This window comes from Planococcus citri, chromosome 5 (assembly GCF_950023065.1).
Source record: "Planococcus citri chromosome 5, ihPlaCitr1.1, whole genome shotgun sequence".
In the NCBI taxonomy this organism is placed as follows: Eukaryota; Metazoa; Arthropoda; class Insecta; order Hemiptera; family Pseudococcidae; genus Planococcus; species Planococcus citri.
In genome coordinates this window covers 537,203-553,419 of record NC_088681.1, presented here as the reverse complement: position 1 = coordinate 553,419, position 16,217 = coordinate 537,203, and the positions used below count along the sequence as shown (strand labels likewise).

Genomic DNA, 16,217 nt, shown 5'->3' with positions numbered 1-16,217 from the left:
GAAAACAAATAACGTTTGAATTTTCAGAAATATTTTCGAATTGCGATATGATAACGCTCAAGGCTCGAGTGTGGGGGGGCTTAAATTTTGAGGTATTTTTTTGCCGATTTTCTTTAAATATCGCGGTGGAAAATGGTATCCTGTTGTTCAGCACTTGGTTGTAAGGAAAGAGCTACGAGAGGCAGTACTGTAACATTTCACAGGTACGCTACTGTAATTCCAGATGAAATATCTTTCATTTTGATTTTGATTTATTCAGTTTACAATTTTCAGGTTCCCGAGAAACCCAGACTCACGTGAAAAGTGGATTAGAGCCATGAAAAGGAAGAATTTCGAACCAACCAAAAACTCTAGACTTTGTGAGAAACATTTCACTCCGGAGTGTTACATTGAATTTCCTCGAAGAAAAAGATTAAGGGAAAACGCAGTTCCTGTCAAGTTTGATTTTCCCGCATTCGTGGAGAATGTCCAGCCAGAGCAGATTCGTTCGATACAATTTGTTGACGTTGATGCCGTGAAGAACAATTCTGTTCCTAGCCTTTCGAATAGTCGAACTGTGATCGTAATTGACAATGTGATTCGAGCAAGACGTGCAGAAGCCCCATCATCTTCCTGCAGTTCAGTCAGTAATTCCAGTCTCCAGAATGTGAAGAATGTGATTCTAGTAAGGCGTGTTGAAACCCCATCTTCCAGCAGTTCAGTCAATGACCCCAGTCTACAGAATGTCAACATTTCTTTTCCTGTAATCAAGTCGTGCTATTCTCTGAGCAATTCTGTTCCTGTAGTTTCCAAAATACCGATGTAAGTTTTCAATTCAGTCTGTAACTGTAATCTCGTTGAATTACTGTAATGAAAACATAATCGTTCATGCCCACAGTGCTCCAGCTCCACGTGTGCCCAATTTGATTTCGGATGATTGTACGCAAAAAAGACTGATTAATAAAACGCACCAACTAAAAAGGAAATATAAAGAACGTTTACGAGTTATGGATAACGTATCGAAACAACTGAGAAAAAGAAAATCATTTTTAGAGAATCTACTCATCAGAATCAAAGAAAAACAATTGACTAGCGATGATGATGTTACTGATTTAATGGTAATAATCATTTATTATCGAGCGTGTCGTTTAAAAGTGAGATTTTCAATTTAGAATGTTTGTAGGATTGCTTTGTAGCGGAAGAAGAAGAAGAAGAAGATTCATGCGACAGTGATGAAGACAGTTTAGCGAATGCTGACGAATTTGAAAAAACCATCGCTTTCATCGACAGCAAAATATCTAAATTTGAAAAGGCAGTAAATGACAAAAATAAAAACATTTTACCGAGAGAAACTGCTGAATGTGAAACGTTTGGTAAAATTGAACTGAATTGTTAAATCTGTTTTATATTCTTCGTGTATGTATAATCAATCGTTTGCTAAACTATTGTAGGATTGAAAGTTGAATCCACGCTGAATAGTATGCCAGAAGAAAATGCTTCGAATGCTAGAAATCAAATCTTAGAGGTGCTGAAAAAATACAAAGGAAAAGTACTAGTCAAAATGTACGAAGAATTTAAAGAAACATTTTCAGGTCTCGAAAATGTAGAAATCAACGAGGACTAATAATTTTCAATTAACAAGCAGGATTCGTGAGTCGTAACCCACGTGTAATATTACGTTTCGAAATTATAAACGTTACAAAACTTTATATTTGTTAAAATTACATTTTTACAATACGAGTAAAATCCAATTGGTACTTCTACAATAGGAAAAAACGTTTAAAATTCTCTATTCGAGCGAAGTTACGATGACGTATCCCGAATAGGTTTATTACTTTCCAAGACCTTCTGAATATCGCGTCTTATCAACGGTAGATCTTCTGGGCGTAATTTTTTCAGTTCATTTACCAAGTATGGCCCTAAAAATAGAAAAAATACGAATGAAATTGTCGATAAAAACGTAAGTAAAATTGAAATAAGTTTGATTGGATTCATACTGAATGATTCTGCCGTTATTTTATCGATAGATTCAGATGCTTCAACTTGTTGCGATGAGTCTACTTCGTTTAATTTAGTTGATAAATTGTCATTTGATCGTTCGTCAATGTCTGCATCTTGTGGTTCTTTGAGCGCATTTTCCTATAAAAATGCACACAATATTAGAATGAAAATAGAAATATTTTTAGTATTTTTCTAGGGCGAACGCGAATTATGGTGAATCACTTACAAATAAGCTTGATAGTACAGGATTATTGTTAGCACATTCTTCTTTGATTTCAGACAAGAATTTTTTTAATTTTTCAATTTTGGTTCTCATTCTACAATTCTTCACACGTCTTGTTTTCAAGTGCTGATTAATTTTTGACTTGATGGAGTTCATATCATTAGCTAGTTCGGAAATTACGGAAAATTTACTTTTAATGCCCCCTTTCGCTCTGTATTCGAAAAAAATCATCAATTAACGTGGTGAATATGAACTTTCGAATTAATACACGTATACCTACTTACTTTTCAGCTACTTGATTGGTCGTACTCGTATTTAAATGGGCATGATTCCGTTCGAGATACTCCGCTTCAACATCTATTATTATTGGGTCGGTTTCCTACAAACAATATTATTTATTTTCAAATTCGTCCAATATCGGTTTACAAAGACTTGACAATATATCATTGTATTCAGTTACAATTGTAGGCGGCGATGCCATTTCATTGTTGATAGTCGGAAAAATACTCGGTACCGCGGTTTTTATTAGGAGCGCTTTCGCAGAAGGATTTTTCAGTATTTCTTCTGTTTTAAAGTGGGTAGAACACACTTTACCAAGAGGATTTGGTACCCAATCATCGCGGCTCAGAAGATCAATCCATTTTTGCTTCAAGACATCATCGTCCGGAAACCTGCAAGCACAATATCAATGAATGATGAATGACTGCAGAGATGCCTCAGGCTCAATTATTGACACAACACCTTTCACAACACAGCTGTTGTTCATACCATCGAAATTTCGAACTCCATTTTTCATACCTGTGAAAAGAGATTCCTTTTTTTTTGTCTGATGTTCGATTAATGCAGCCGTTTACTTCGCAGAACATGATTCGCCGCGAGGTTCATACATGGAAATACCAAATAAGCCAGCTAGGACGATGTGATCGCTTAAAGTTTCATATTTTAAGTACTTATACGATTATGGAAATAAAATTCGTTTTCATAATTATCAAATTATCAGCAATACAGCAGAGCTGATAAAAAAAATTGGTGCTGCACAGTGACAGGAAGGACAGGAAGGGAAGGAAATCAGCTGGAAGTTGTTGTTGGTGTTCTGCTTCTGCGCTTTGTCTGTGCGTTGTTTTGATTACGCGTATACAGGCGCGTACATTCCTACGTGTGTTTACGTCGACAACAAATTTTTCTGTCGGTTCCCATTGATATTGAATTTGTTGATTGGAAACTTTCGTACGTGGTAGCTAATAGCTATCGTTTTAAATATTTCTTTGGTTAATTAATGGATTCGTTGGATTGCCTTATTTCTGAGTGATCTCGCTGAGTATTTGGTAAGCTTTTTCATTAAAGTAATGGATTAGTTTTCTATTTCAAATTGATGACAACTTTCCAGCACATATGTTATTTAATCTGGTCCTGTAAATATTTTTCGAAAGAAAAAGTCTACTAATCACTGTTTGCTTTTAACCTATCGTAGAAAAACTCGTAATAATCCAGTCTCTTATTTTATTCATTTCAGGCTGCCAAAATGCGTCAGATGAAAGGAAAATTGAAAGAAACCAATAAGCAGAAAAAGGAGCGCAAAAAGGAATTTTTGGAGAACAAGAAATACGTATTTTCTTTAGTATTACCGACTTTAGTGGCTGTTTTTTTCTTCATTTTTATTTATATTTATTTGAAAACCAGACAAAAATACCTTCCAGAGTAGAAATAAAATTTCAAGAAACTTCATATTATGCATTGCGTAATCAAGAACGTCTTCCTATGTCCTATTTTGATGTGTTGAGAAGTTTATTTATTATCATTACTGTCAAACCCCCTAATTTCGGACAGGGTACGTAATTTCGGACACTCAGTGTTTTTGCTCTTTTATTGATAAGAACCAAGGGTACAAGTAAAAGTGAACACTTCTTCTATTAGTTTAGATCACGGACAATCTCCTTGATGTAAGAATTTTCATTTTACACTATTTATTTAGCCATTAAAATGGACTTTACAAAGTGCTTCATGTAAAGTGTGGGGAAAAAGTTATTCACAGAGTCCATCCAAATGCTTTCATAACCACGAAAATCGCTCTAAAATATCAAGAAGTCACTGGTAATTAAAAATAAAATTCATTTATCAAATTTCACGTTTTGTTTCTATTATTTAAATCCTAAAAACTGAAAAAGTTGCGAAACGGATCATTATTTCGGACACTTTGGTTAACGCTTTACCGAGATTGGAAGGGTAACACTGATGCACTTGCAAATGTGTATTTTTCGAGTTCGACGGTATTTTTTCAAGTGTTTTCAGTTTTGATGAAGATATTGTACTATTATTTCACTCATTTTCCTAAAAACCATTCTGAAAAGTAAAAGTCGGAGTCGTAAAATCATCAACAAGGAGTTTGATAAGAAATTGTTCAATGTTACCAACTTATTTTTCTAATGAGAAAGTGGATAATGAGAGTGCTGAACATTTCCTTGAAAAATTGTTTTTCTCTACATTTCACATCATGATTCGAGCTGTTTTTGATTGGAGTTGTTTTTCAGAGGTAAATAATTTCTTTTTCAACTAAAATTTTCGAGTTCCCACGTTAAAGAAAAAGTGTCCGAAATTAGGGTACCTTGGACCTAATTTCGGACACTTTTCGGATTCAAATTAAATAAACAAAATCACGTAAAATTTATAAATTGATGCTCAAAAACGATTCACACGATGACATTCTATGAGAATGTGAAGATAAACACCAAGTTGAATCGCTCGTTTTAAAGCCCTTTTCGAAAAACGTGAAAAAGTGTCCGAAATTAGGGGTTTTGACAGTATAAATTAAGACGTTATTCATTACACTCCGTACTCTTCCCATATTCATTACAGAGATTATTTTTTCATTTCTCGTTTGTAGTTGATTCGTTTTACTGACTGTTTTTTTTCAAAGCCATGGGTTAGAGTTCTGAATTAATAGGTAACAGCACCACGTAAAATAAGGCTTTTGACGTATTGCGGGTTGCATATCGGTTTGCCTGAACTTTATCGGTTTGGTGGGCATTCTTATCAGTGAGTATCAAAATGTCATATTTTGAGCAATTTTCATAAGGTGTTTTTGAAATGTATAGCTTTTATTTAGTTTTTTCTTCAATTTTAAACACTGTTAAACCCTGTAATGGAAAAAGATCCTCTCTTCGTCGAGTTTTAAAGAAGTTGACAAAACGTCTTTGAACCTCGACAAAGAGCGGATCTTTTTCCATCACAGGATTCAACAGTGTTTAAAATTGATGGAAAAACTAAATAAAAGCTATAAATTTCAAAAAAACCTTGTGAAAATTGCTCAAAATATGAAATTTTGATACTCACTGATAAGAATGCCCACCAAACCGATAAAGTTCAGGCAAACCGATATGCAACCCGCAATACGTCAAAAGCCTTATGTGAATAAAGTAAAAACAAGTGAAAGGAAAGTAGCTTAGGTTGCAATAAAGCTGGATTCACTGAAAAACCTCAAGAAATACTAAATTTGAAAACATATTATTTATTTTATAGAAATTTTATAACACTTTTATCAACTGAAGAACCAAAGAACTATATAATATAAACAATTTTTCGAGAACAATTAATTTTTTTTCGCAACGAAGACTATTTTTTTGAAACAAAAAAGAAACATTTTACAAAACGTCCGAACTCTCGAGATGGTTGAATACAATTTTAGATGGCAACAAGTTCGTTTCGGCTGTCGCCCTTAGCACGAACCTTTTCCCGAATACGAGATTTCTACTAGGATCAAATCAGTTTCTGTAGACTTAAAATCAAAAACAATAACAGGAGCTACGATAAATATTAGCTAAATTCTAAAAACATTACACGTATTTGTTAATTTTTCATTTACACTGCGGCTGCAAAAACTGTTCGCGAGTTTCATTGAAAAGTGAATTTACATGTCAGGTATCAGAATGTCATCTGAAACATACAGTGAATTGATGCATTCACAAACGGTATCGTCAATATCAAACTTTGTACAATGTAATTCCATTCTGAGTGGCTCAAACTCACTTCAAACTGACACCTCTCCTCGTATTCGTTGCTCTCTCCTGAATTCTCTCTCATGTTCCATTCCAGACTTGAAATTGAAGTAAAGTACCGTCGAACAGGTTGCATAAAACATTAAACGAAATTTTCGGTTCTGTAAAGTACAATACGAGTGAAAAATAGTTCATCTATTGAAATCAACGTTAGGAATGATGATACAAACATAAGGAAGAGCACGTATTTCTTGAAAAATAGATTTCCTCTTTGAAGAATCCATTGGAGAACTCTGAGCTATGCTATCCAAAGGTTTTCGATGACCATCACATAAACAGCGGGCTTGAAAAATATCCCACAAGTATAAATCAATTAATATAACAATTTGACGATGAAACTCCAAAGAAAATAAATCAAAATTCAAGATAGAAATTCAATTTTGTCAAAAACTTTTTCATCACCTGTTATCACTACTTTTGTTTTTTAAGGAACCAGGGTAGCAAGAGTAGGGAACCTAATTTTTCTGCTAACTGATTTCGTCTGCAAAAATAATGGCAACACTGAAAACAACTTTTTTTAAATATTTTTTTTTCAACAGTTTTGAGTTTTTAACTTCGAGTTCGAATACTTTTCTCGCACCAGTTGTTGGCTGTTTTCATCGATGAGCAAAATGGAGGAATGAGGAAAAAATAAAGGCGGACTTTTTCATCTGGTAAAAGATGGCGAATATTTTTGAAGAATTTTTCGTTGTCCGAATTTGAGAAGAACTAAAAAGGTTGTTAATTCCGATATTTATAATTCGCGATTGTTTTACAATTTTTTTTACGCTATTTAGAGTGCTACGATGGCGTGTAATACGTGTTAAGTTCATTTATAAAGTATGAATTCGAGCAATTTTGTAAATTCGTTTTAATCGTAACGCTTTTTACTTTTCGTTTGGTCGGCAATACGGCTACACAATCAATCCATTCTATCCGCTGTGTAGTAAAAATTCTTCATCTGTTTATTCATGTCGTGTATTTCGGCGTTTTGGCTATGGTTTCAATTCCTGCGACAATGAAATGGAAGTGAATAGCGGATTCGTTTTTATCTAGTCTTATTTCGCTAGTAAAGTAAGTTGATGAATTTGTATGTTTACGTATTTGTAGGGGATTTGTTTTCCAAGTTCATGTCCGAAGATGACATGTCGAACTTCTGATGATATGATAAACATACGTGCGTAATGATTAGGTCGTAATCATTAATTGTTGGGAGGATAATATTCGTTAATTTATGTCTACTTGATCAAAATTGGCATTAACCGAGTGACGTCGATCTGATTTTGTTTTCAACTATTAATATCTGTGCAAATCTACTTACTTACCTGTTCACCCGTAATTGTTCTTTACAAAATTCTTACATCGTTCAAATTAGAGATGCACCATCATTAGCGAGGATATGAGAATTCGCATCGGATATCTCCTACTGCTTGTTTTAATTATTCATTTTGGATAGCCGTTGAGCGTTGTGTGATGTTATTTGCACGGTTCAATATGATAATTTGTTACAGTTGACACCACCATCGTCAATCTTAGTTTTCAAATATTGCCATTGTTGCCATAAATTTTCTGTAAAGCGGACAAAAGTTGTGCCTACTTTACTGAGTAAGCTAATCGATTTCGTTTGTCAAGTTGCAGGTACAGTGCGAGAAATGTCTGCTGCTTGTCGAACTTTGATACTTGATAAACACTTGTCGTCGCCAAATACATCAAAGTCTGGTAGGCTAATGGTTTTCTGTATTTGTCCTTTATTTTATGGAAGGCAGATCGTTGAATTTCACCCAAATTTCTCGTATTTAAATGCAATTTCTTTTTCCGGTAGATGCATCAATTACCAAAGTTACCAGTACACCCTCTCCATATCACTTGTTAGATCACGAGTATGGCATCACGCCCAAGGATCAGATTATCACTAGACCGTTGCTGTCGCCTATAAAAACTCAGGTCAGATATTCGAGCCTAGTAGATTCATTGTTGATGTAATTTCTTGTTGTTTATCGATGCGTGTTATTCAACCATGTCCTGTCGAGTAACATTCGTGTTCAATTTCACTTTTCACAGAATGTGAAGAGAAAATTGAATTTAGATGCCAATTCTAGGGAAGATCGTTTCAAAACTCCAGTCGGCAAAAAAAGGCAATCCGGAAATTATTTCATCTTGAAAAGTACGTCTCGATTGGAATCGGAGTCCTGTTATCATCGACATGGTACTTATCTATGGTTTGGTTGTAGGTAAAAAGCACGAACGTTCTTCTACACGGTATGACACGTCACTGGGGCTATTGACTAAGAAATTTGTCAGTTTACTTCAGAATTCGGCTGATGGCGTTGTTGATCTGAACATTGCATCTACAAAACTAGATGTACAGAAGAGAAGGATATATGACATTACGAATGTACTCGAAGGGATTGGAATTCTCGAAAAGAAATCAAAAAATAACATCCAATGGAAGTAAGACTTTGTTTTTCTTTGCATAGCTGTGCTGTATTTATCATACAATTTTTTTCAACTTGTTTGCTTCCTACTTGAACGGTGTCGAAATATCGCCGTTGCCAATATAATAATAATATCATCTTATATCGGCGTTTTTTTGTTTTGTTTTGTTTTTTTAATTCAGAGGTGGTCAAGTTTCCGGTGACGAATATAATACATTGCAAAGAGAGATCGCTTTGTTAGACCGTAAAGAAAAACAACTCGATCAATTGATCAGGAACGCCGGTTAGTCGATCAACTTAGGTCTACGATCTGACGTTTCGAGACTGTTATTATGAACCTTCTGTTTTTATTTAGAGTGTAATTATAAGCAAATGAGTCAAGATAAGAGGTATGCTTATGTTACCATTGACGATTTCCACTCACTCGGCAAAGAAATGAGAGATCAAACTTTGTTAGCCATAAGAGCGCCTGCTGACACTTTACTAGAAGTACCCAGGAGGGAAGAACGAAAGGTAATTTGGTTGATTCTCAATTCTTCGCTCAGACTTAAGTATTTTATTTCATTTTTTTTATCTTAATTTGCTGGAATTTTCTCGACTGTTTTGCAGATTAACGTACAAATGCATATGAAAAGTACAAGAGGTCCTATCGACGTTCGCGTTCTTCAAGATAGCTCAGTTGGAATGTCCAATTTGGATTTCTCGTCCAATAAAACTGCATCGCCATTGAAGCCCGCTCATACGAAGGTGAGAAAAACAATTTCATATTGTATCACTCGTATTGTAATCGATTGAATTTAATTTCCTGATGTGTATGTTTCATCAGGTGGCTTTGAGTGGAAAATTAACTCCCTCGAAGCCGGACATAATTAAAAGTGAGCCCAGCTCGTCGCCTTCTACAAGTACTAGTTTGAAACCAGATGATGATATTTGGATATCGGAATCGGACGACTTGAATAATTATTTCATGAACGATATCGATAATCAACATTCGCCCGGTATGAGTTGATAGATTTACGTAGATAGCTGCTCGCTTTGAGATACGCTTACGCTTTACATTGCATTTGTGTGTTTTACTTGAAAATAATTTTGCTGTTTGCTTAACGAGAGGTTTTCTTTTTAGTCATCGTTTAAGAGATTTTATTATACGTATAAGTATGTACTTTCATTTTTTAATTTTTCTTTCAAAACCGCTGTGATATTGAAGTGATCTCTCTCTCTCTCTCTCTCTTTTTTAATGTGCGAGGTTTTACTGAAAGAATGATGCTTCATCAGATATGTAGAAATCAAGCTCGGTTGAAATATTATCTATTTGTAATGTTATTGCAATTTGTTTTAATGTTATTTCCACGTTAACGCTGTAGGAAGTGCTTTTTTTTTTTATTTAATTAATTTTTTTGTTTATCTTTGTTAGAACTATTAATTCATCACATTTCTTCGGTGTTTTCAAACACCACTGGTTGGTCAGTAGAAACATCAAAGTTCAAGGAAACTTGAAAATTTTAATTTTAAATAACGTTTTATATTTAAAATATCTTTTGTCGCTTTATTATCAGTTTAATTTTCGTTTTTATTACTAATTAGTGATAACCTCTAATAATAGAGATAAAATGACTAGCGAGTACCTGGGGGGAACAGGCTGGCTTCGTGCAAACTTGAAATTATTGTTTTCATCGGCTGGTCAACGGTTACAATTTCAGTCTGTAAATTGTTACAAGAAGGATATTACAACATGTAGTTTTGGTGTTTGGAACTAAGCATGTGACTTACGCTTATGATGAGACGTATCACAGCTTCAGTTTCAAAACCCAGTGCTATCTCATTACTTCGTTCATGTTTGCAAGTCTGAGATGAAACAACAATCTCCAAAAAAGAAAAAATTTCAAGATAATTGTAAAAATACCTACATAATTATGTATTATTATTTTGTTTCGAAAACGATGGCTTAGGTACTGATTCTCATCTATTGTACTGTAGTATTTTATCATAATACATCTTGTACATTTTTGAAAAAAAAAAAATTCTCTGCCTTGAGAACAATGTAGTGCTTTTTACATGCTTTTATCACCTCTCGTAACCAATCTTTCTTCCGCTTTGCTGTTAATCTGCTTGTTGTAAAAATATATTTAGTAGATAGTTGTATCAATCAACATCGAAGTTTGCTTTTTTTTTAAATCATAAAATAAGCTATTCAGTGATTTTTGGGGTTTATTTTTCTTATTTAATTCCTGTTTGTATTACTTACTTTATTGTCCCATAATGATTTTCTAATATCATATAATACAATATATTTCATTATTCGATGCGATTTGATAATTTATCGTAATTCCGAGTATCAATAGCATCCCATATTTTTTAGTTATCGTATCACTTCACTAAAATGTCGAGTTCATATACCTAATGCTACTATTTGAAATTTCTATTTCCACCTATTGGTATCATTCTGCTTACGAATAATTGCTCGACATATCTCGCTTAGAGGCTAATTTTCTGAATGAATCGACAAAGAAAAACTTGATGTATCACCGACAGGATACGTTCCATAATACGCGAAGCAATTTTAATACTGCACCATCTCTTCTGTCGTTTGCGTAAAAGCAAGAATCCACGTGTAGAATCTTCATAATATATATCGACGAATGCAAATTTGAATTTTACGTTTAGTCCGAGTTAATCGATTAGTTCTATTTTGGTAACGGTTTGTTGATTTTTTCGTTTGCGATTATTTTTCAGATCTAAGCCAAATAATGGTGGAACCTTTGTTATCGTTGGAAGCGCCTACAGACGAATACAGATATTCATTATGCAACGACGAAGGTCTCCGAGATCAGTTTATGATTCCATTTTGAACTCTCACTCGCGTTCGTTTTATATTCACGTTTACGTTTGCAATGTCCTATTTGAAAATGGTATTCCGTCGAGCCACGTTGATGATTCGGATAACATTGTGTGCGTTGGAATAGAATATCGCGCTTCAATGACGAATCTGTACAACTATACATAGGTACTCCATATTAATGTGCTTTTACGCGTTATCGAGTCGTGTATGTGTATAGTCTACTTTTCTTATCGGTATATTCGTGTTTGCATGAGAATACGTCTTTGTCAATAAATGCATTTATGCATTTTTTTTCTCGTCACTTCACATAGCCTGAAATACGACAATTTCGAATTGTTGATCAACAACCAAAGAAAATATTTTAATCTCCAGAATTTGTTTGTCAACGTTTTAGAATTTTCTAATTTTGTTTTCCGGAAAAAAATTTTCCCCAACGTATTTCTGATGATACGTATACGCTTGTTCTTTTTTCTTTTATTGTGTATATATATTTATTTATATATCTGTTTCGTGTGTTGATGTATTTTTAATGTTGAAAGTTTGTTTTATATTTAAATACCTAAGGTAATTAAGTATTATAATAAGTCGTGTGACCATGCGTGTGTAAAATATAGGTTCATGAGATCGTGTATATTTAGGTATATAAATATACGCGTATACTTTTAATGTTACGAATGCTTGTTAGTTGTATACTATGACAAGTTTAAGATGTGTTAATTACATCAACTGACTGAAATATTTGCGCTCTTATTTTCATTTAGGTTTTTTTTTTCTATGTTTAATGTGATGATTCTTCTGTCTTGTATTGCAATTAGAATTACTGTTTTAAATGTAATTTTTAACTACTTCTTTCTCTCAAGTTGTATTCTTATCGCGTAAGATATACGTATTTTACGTTCATCTTTGAGAATTTCCAAATTTATAAGAATTTTAATTGTCCATTTTAAAATTTTGATGATAACGACGTAACTCGTTTTATATTTACACTTATTCCGTTCTTGTGAACTTTTTACTTCAAGACAAATAGAATCAACCTGTGTTTAACTAGCTTTTGACACCTTCGCCATTGTTTACAATATTTTGTCTATGTTTTCTTTTGTTTCAGTACATTTCTATTTATTTTATTCGAGTTTTATTTCGTGATAACGAGTGATGGTTTGAAAAATTCAACACGTTGTTAGGATAAAGTGATGAGAGAGTAGAGCGTGCTCCGTGCTGGTGCTGGACTTGGTTCTGTAATACATTTTGAACCCTAATTCAAAATTGATGTGGAGAGATTTTCGATTTTCACGAAGTAAGAGTAGTTTGGACTTCGGAGTATACCCACGAAGACGTAAACGTAAATAAATAATCTTTATTGGCCATTTTAAAATATGCTTCCAAAATATTTAATTAAACCAAATACCACGGATTCAGATTCAGAATTTTTGTGAATTTTGTAACATCGACGCTGCAGTTCAGTTTTAGTTTAATTTTTTCCCACCGAAAATTGATGAAAGTAACAAAATGATTTAGGGGTGTTCGAGCGCTCTACAGAACGTTGCAGAATTTACAGAAAACGTAAAAAATTAGGGGTTTTGAGCGCTCATGATAGACTCAAAATGGACTATGGACTGCTGTATACTGTATAATGCAATTTTACAAAAAAACTGTAAAAAAATTTCAACGTTTTCTGGGATTGCTGCAGGTTTTTGTAACTTGCTCGAACACCGGAACACCCCTATTGAGTTTCTGCCACAAAATTTATTTAAAAATGTTACAGAATAAAAAATTACCTCGTGAGAAAACGAAGAATTACGGTAATTTACAGCTACGATTCCCTCCGTTTGCCGCCATTCGCAGACTCGAAAAGCCAGAAACAGAAACACAGACGAGCGTTTGCACAAGCGCATCATTTACGTTTCTCTATGGTCGGTTTCTAGAAAACAAAGATGTCGCAGTGTGTGAATTAGTTTGTGTGTTCGTGATTTTCCTCCAAAGGAGGTTTAATTTTTTGTAAATATTTTGTATTTTGTAAAATTTGTAAACACCGTACATGTATTATATGTGACATTTACATTCGTGTATAGTTAATTTTGAAAAGCACAGTTTTGGATTTAAGAGAAAAACCGCGACGATAAGGTATTGTCGGCATTATAGCAAATCGCAAGTGTTTTCAAACAGAAATCTGTAAATTGTCGTCATTATTATAGGTAAATAATCCAACGTTTGATATATTTTTTACTACGCTCGTGTGCCAGAAATACGCTTCGATTAGCATTTTATACTTTTATTTAATTCAGTTTAACCGAATTGTAATTTGTACGGAACATTTCACGAAACGAAATGCACGATGCATTGTTGATCGAGTTGCGTACCGAAGCGCTAGGAAAACGAAATCCCCGAATTTGGTGGCTTTCTTTTGTGCCGAACCCCCTCAGCCGTTTACGAATGCTAATGTAAGTTGGAAATTCGAGACATCTAGAGAGCCGAGTAAAACGAGGTAAATTTCTTTCGTTCGCACTGCTGTTGGGATTAGTGTAATCGATACTGTTTACCTGCGACTTGTGAGAGACACCAATTTATATTATATCGATTATTTCGTGTAATCGTACGCAACGTGGAATTAACGAGAGCTGCTGATACTCGCTGTAAAATACAGAATTTCAAACTACACATAGTATGAGTACGATCGCCGTTAGAATGAAAATTGTGAATTATTTTCATCGCACACTAGCCGTAGCCGTAGCTGTAGCTGGCTACTCTAACCATATTGATTACTTCATCGTAGGCAATAGGCATACCTTTACCTACTGTGGTATTACGGCACAGTGATGATGTGATTTGTTTACATACATTGTTAATATTCGGCGTGATCGGTAAGAATCACTGATGCAGCGAGTGTGCGTGTGAGTGAGCACTGAGCACGAGGAACAACGAGACGAACGGAAAAAACAATTTGAAATGTTTTTCTGATTTTAAAATCTGATCGAATAAATTCTGATATTTAGGTACCTACTACCACCTACGTATTATCGTTGTTATCCGCTAGGATTACGAATACGAAAGGATTTTGTTTTAATTGTTTTTATTTTTTACGCTGCCGTGCCTCGCGTGCTTGATGGTGATCGATTAAAAAAAAAAGCGAATCGTGAATCTTTTTTGATACTTTTAATTTCGAATGGTTGTACGGCGGCGGGTGCGGGTGCGGGCGTTTTCCGTTTTCTCGCCTAATAATGCGATCATTTTGCATTTATGATTGCAGCGTAAGAAGTTGAAACTGCGAGGATACTGATTGACAGATGCAACCTCAACTAAATCGCACACAAGATGACGCTATGGTCAGTTACATATTCCAGCGCACTCATTCCGACGCGACAGATTTGTCGTTGCAGCAACAGCAACAGCAGCAGCAACAACCTCCAGCTCTCGCTGCACCGCAGCAACCGCCTCCTCATATGCAATCGCAACAAGGTCCCGCAGCTGTACCTTTGTCTCATTTGCAAGGGAAATTTCAACAGCTACGATGGCCTCTGACCAGCGATCAAGTACCAGATTTTGTGAGTATTTCGTCATTTTCATTTTGCGCATTTTCTTTCCGTAGGCTACGTTAACGGTTAAATCCGCCGAACGCCGAAAAAGGGAAAAAGAGCCGAGCTGAATTAGTCGAAACATGGCCCAGCCACTACTAGACAGAACCGTGCTCGTTCCTCGTATTTTCTCAATATTTACTAGTAATAATACGAGTAATAATAATCGTATGCCCGATGCATTTTAAAATACCCGATTGTTTTTTTGGAAAATGTTTCGCAGACCCGAAATGAACATCACCAATTAATGTACGAAGCACAGCTTAACGGGCCTACGAGAATGTTCCACAACGCAGGACCACCACCGCCGCCGCAATTGCCACAACCACCGCCTCCGCCGCCTCCACCTCTCGCAGTAATGCAGCAACATTTGGATATGCAACATCGATCTCAGGTAAATGCTTTCAAATTGATTTACCTACAACTTACATTATTTTCTAAGGGTTCCGATCGGTTCGTTAAACTACTGCTCGGTTGCTCAGATAGTAGGTACATGTTTCGGTTTTTTCCCAACTACTTGTACGAGAAAAGGCGATTCAGTTGCTGAGCATAAGTCTACAATCTAGTGTAAAAATATATTTAATAATCTCAACTTGAAAAATGTATAAATTATGAAAGTTGAACGTTGCTCGCCCGTCGAGCTAAAATTTTCCGAGTTGTGTCGAATCATCGAGATGAATGAATTGAATGGTACATAGACATACTACCCGAGTGAATTCTGATCAACGAAGAGATGCAGATAATTCGATTGTAGACTGTACAGGGTGCCCAGAAATATCGAGCACCCCTAAGAAAGTTTTTCATTAAAAACATACGCGTAGGTTGGCAACGTGAAATAGATGCATATGATTGGTGGAATGTTATCTCTCCAGTCCAACAACCAATCATGTGCTATCATTATTACGCGAACTCGTATCATTCACCGTGACCAACCAAAGTATTTTGGTAGAAAACTTTTTTAGGGGTGCTCGATATTTCTGGGCACCCTGTACGTAAACGTATGTGTATAGATACGTGATAATGGCGTTGAATGTACAAATTTCAATAGAGGTTTTTTGGTGTAGGCAATTCTTCGATGGTTACGTTTTGCATTTCGTATTCGTATGCGAAGCGAATGATTACTTGGAAACATTAACAACC

General features: G+C 35.0%; 4 protein-coding genes across 11 annotated transcripts in view; 3 read left to right on the top strand and 1 right to left on the bottom strand.

The window, feature by feature from the left end:
- Positions 1 to 19: 19 nt before the first annotated feature.
- LOC135847594 (uncharacterized) lies at positions 20 to 1,725 on the top strand. The gene is made up of 5 exons (XM_065367199.1): positions 20 to 203; positions 274 to 801; positions 878 to 1,097; positions 1,163 to 1,352; positions 1,431 to 1,725. Exons 1-5 carry the CDS (start codon positions 133 to 135, stop codon positions 1,601 to 1,603), a joined length of 1,182 nt encoding a protein of 393 aa, XP_065223271.1. The 5' UTR covers positions 20 to 132; the 3' UTR covers positions 1,604 to 1,725.
- Positions 1,667 to 3,548, bottom strand: LOC135847599 (THAP domain-containing protein 6-like). Of its 2 annotated transcripts, none has more exons than XM_065367207.1 (6): positions 3,002 to 3,548; positions 2,664 to 2,874; positions 2,488 to 2,582; positions 2,207 to 2,414; positions 1,977 to 2,118; positions 1,667 to 1,898 (listed from the first exon to the last, which is right to left on the bottom strand). In XM_065367207.1, exons 1-6 carry the CDS (start codon positions 3,067 to 3,069, stop codon positions 1,783 to 1,785), a joined length of 840 nt encoding a protein of 279 aa, XP_065223279.1. In that variant the 5' UTR covers positions 3,070 to 3,548; the 3' UTR covers positions 1,667 to 1,782. The 2 variants fall into 2 exon arrangements, with proteins under 2 accessions (XP_065223279.1, XP_065223280.1); XM_065367208.1 differs by having other exon boundaries at positions 2,718 to 2,874.
- Positions 3,549 to 3,902: 354 nt separating this feature from the next.
- Positions 3,903 to 12,632, top strand: LOC135847593 (transcription factor E2F6-like). 3 transcript variants are annotated; one of them, XM_065367198.1, is made up of 10 exons: positions 3,903 to 6,971; positions 7,873 to 7,953; positions 8,057 to 8,178; positions 8,296 to 8,398; positions 8,466 to 8,685; positions 8,852 to 8,952; positions 9,025 to 9,182; positions 9,279 to 9,416; positions 9,496 to 9,667; positions 11,403 to 12,632. In XM_065367198.1, the coding sequence occupies exons 2-10, from the start codon at positions 7,887 to 7,889 to the stop codon at positions 11,516 to 11,518; spliced, it is 1,197 nt and encodes a 398-aa protein (XP_065223270.1). In that variant the 5' UTR covers positions 3,903 to 6,971; positions 7,873 to 7,886; the 3' UTR covers positions 11,519 to 12,632. The 3 variants fall into 3 exon arrangements, with proteins under 3 accessions (XP_065223270.1, XP_065223269.1, XP_065223268.1); XM_065367197.1 differs by having other exon boundaries at positions 3,903 to 7,308; XM_065367196.1 differs by having other exon boundaries at positions 3,903 to 7,308; positions 7,867 to 7,953.
- Positions 12,633 to 13,412: 780 nt separating this feature from the next.
- Positions 13,413 to 16,217, top strand: part of pum (pumilio) — a 69,159-nt gene continuing 66,354 nt past the window's right edge. For 3 of the 5 annotated variants that reach the window (XM_065367166.1, XM_065367164.1, XM_065367162.1), the window contains exons 1-3: positions 13,413 to 13,700; positions 14,753 to 15,047; positions 15,301 to 15,471. In XM_065367166.1, the coding sequence (XP_065223238.1) occupies positions 14,790 to 15,047; positions 15,301 to 15,471 (429 nt within the window). In that variant the 5' untranslated portion in view covers positions 13,413 to 13,700; positions 14,753 to 14,789. Of the gene's footprint in view, positions 13,701 to 13,790; positions 13,991 to 14,752; positions 15,048 to 15,300; positions 15,472 to 16,217 lie in introns of all 5 variants that reach the window. The other 2 variants (XM_065367163.1, XM_065367165.1) reach the window with 2 other exon arrangements.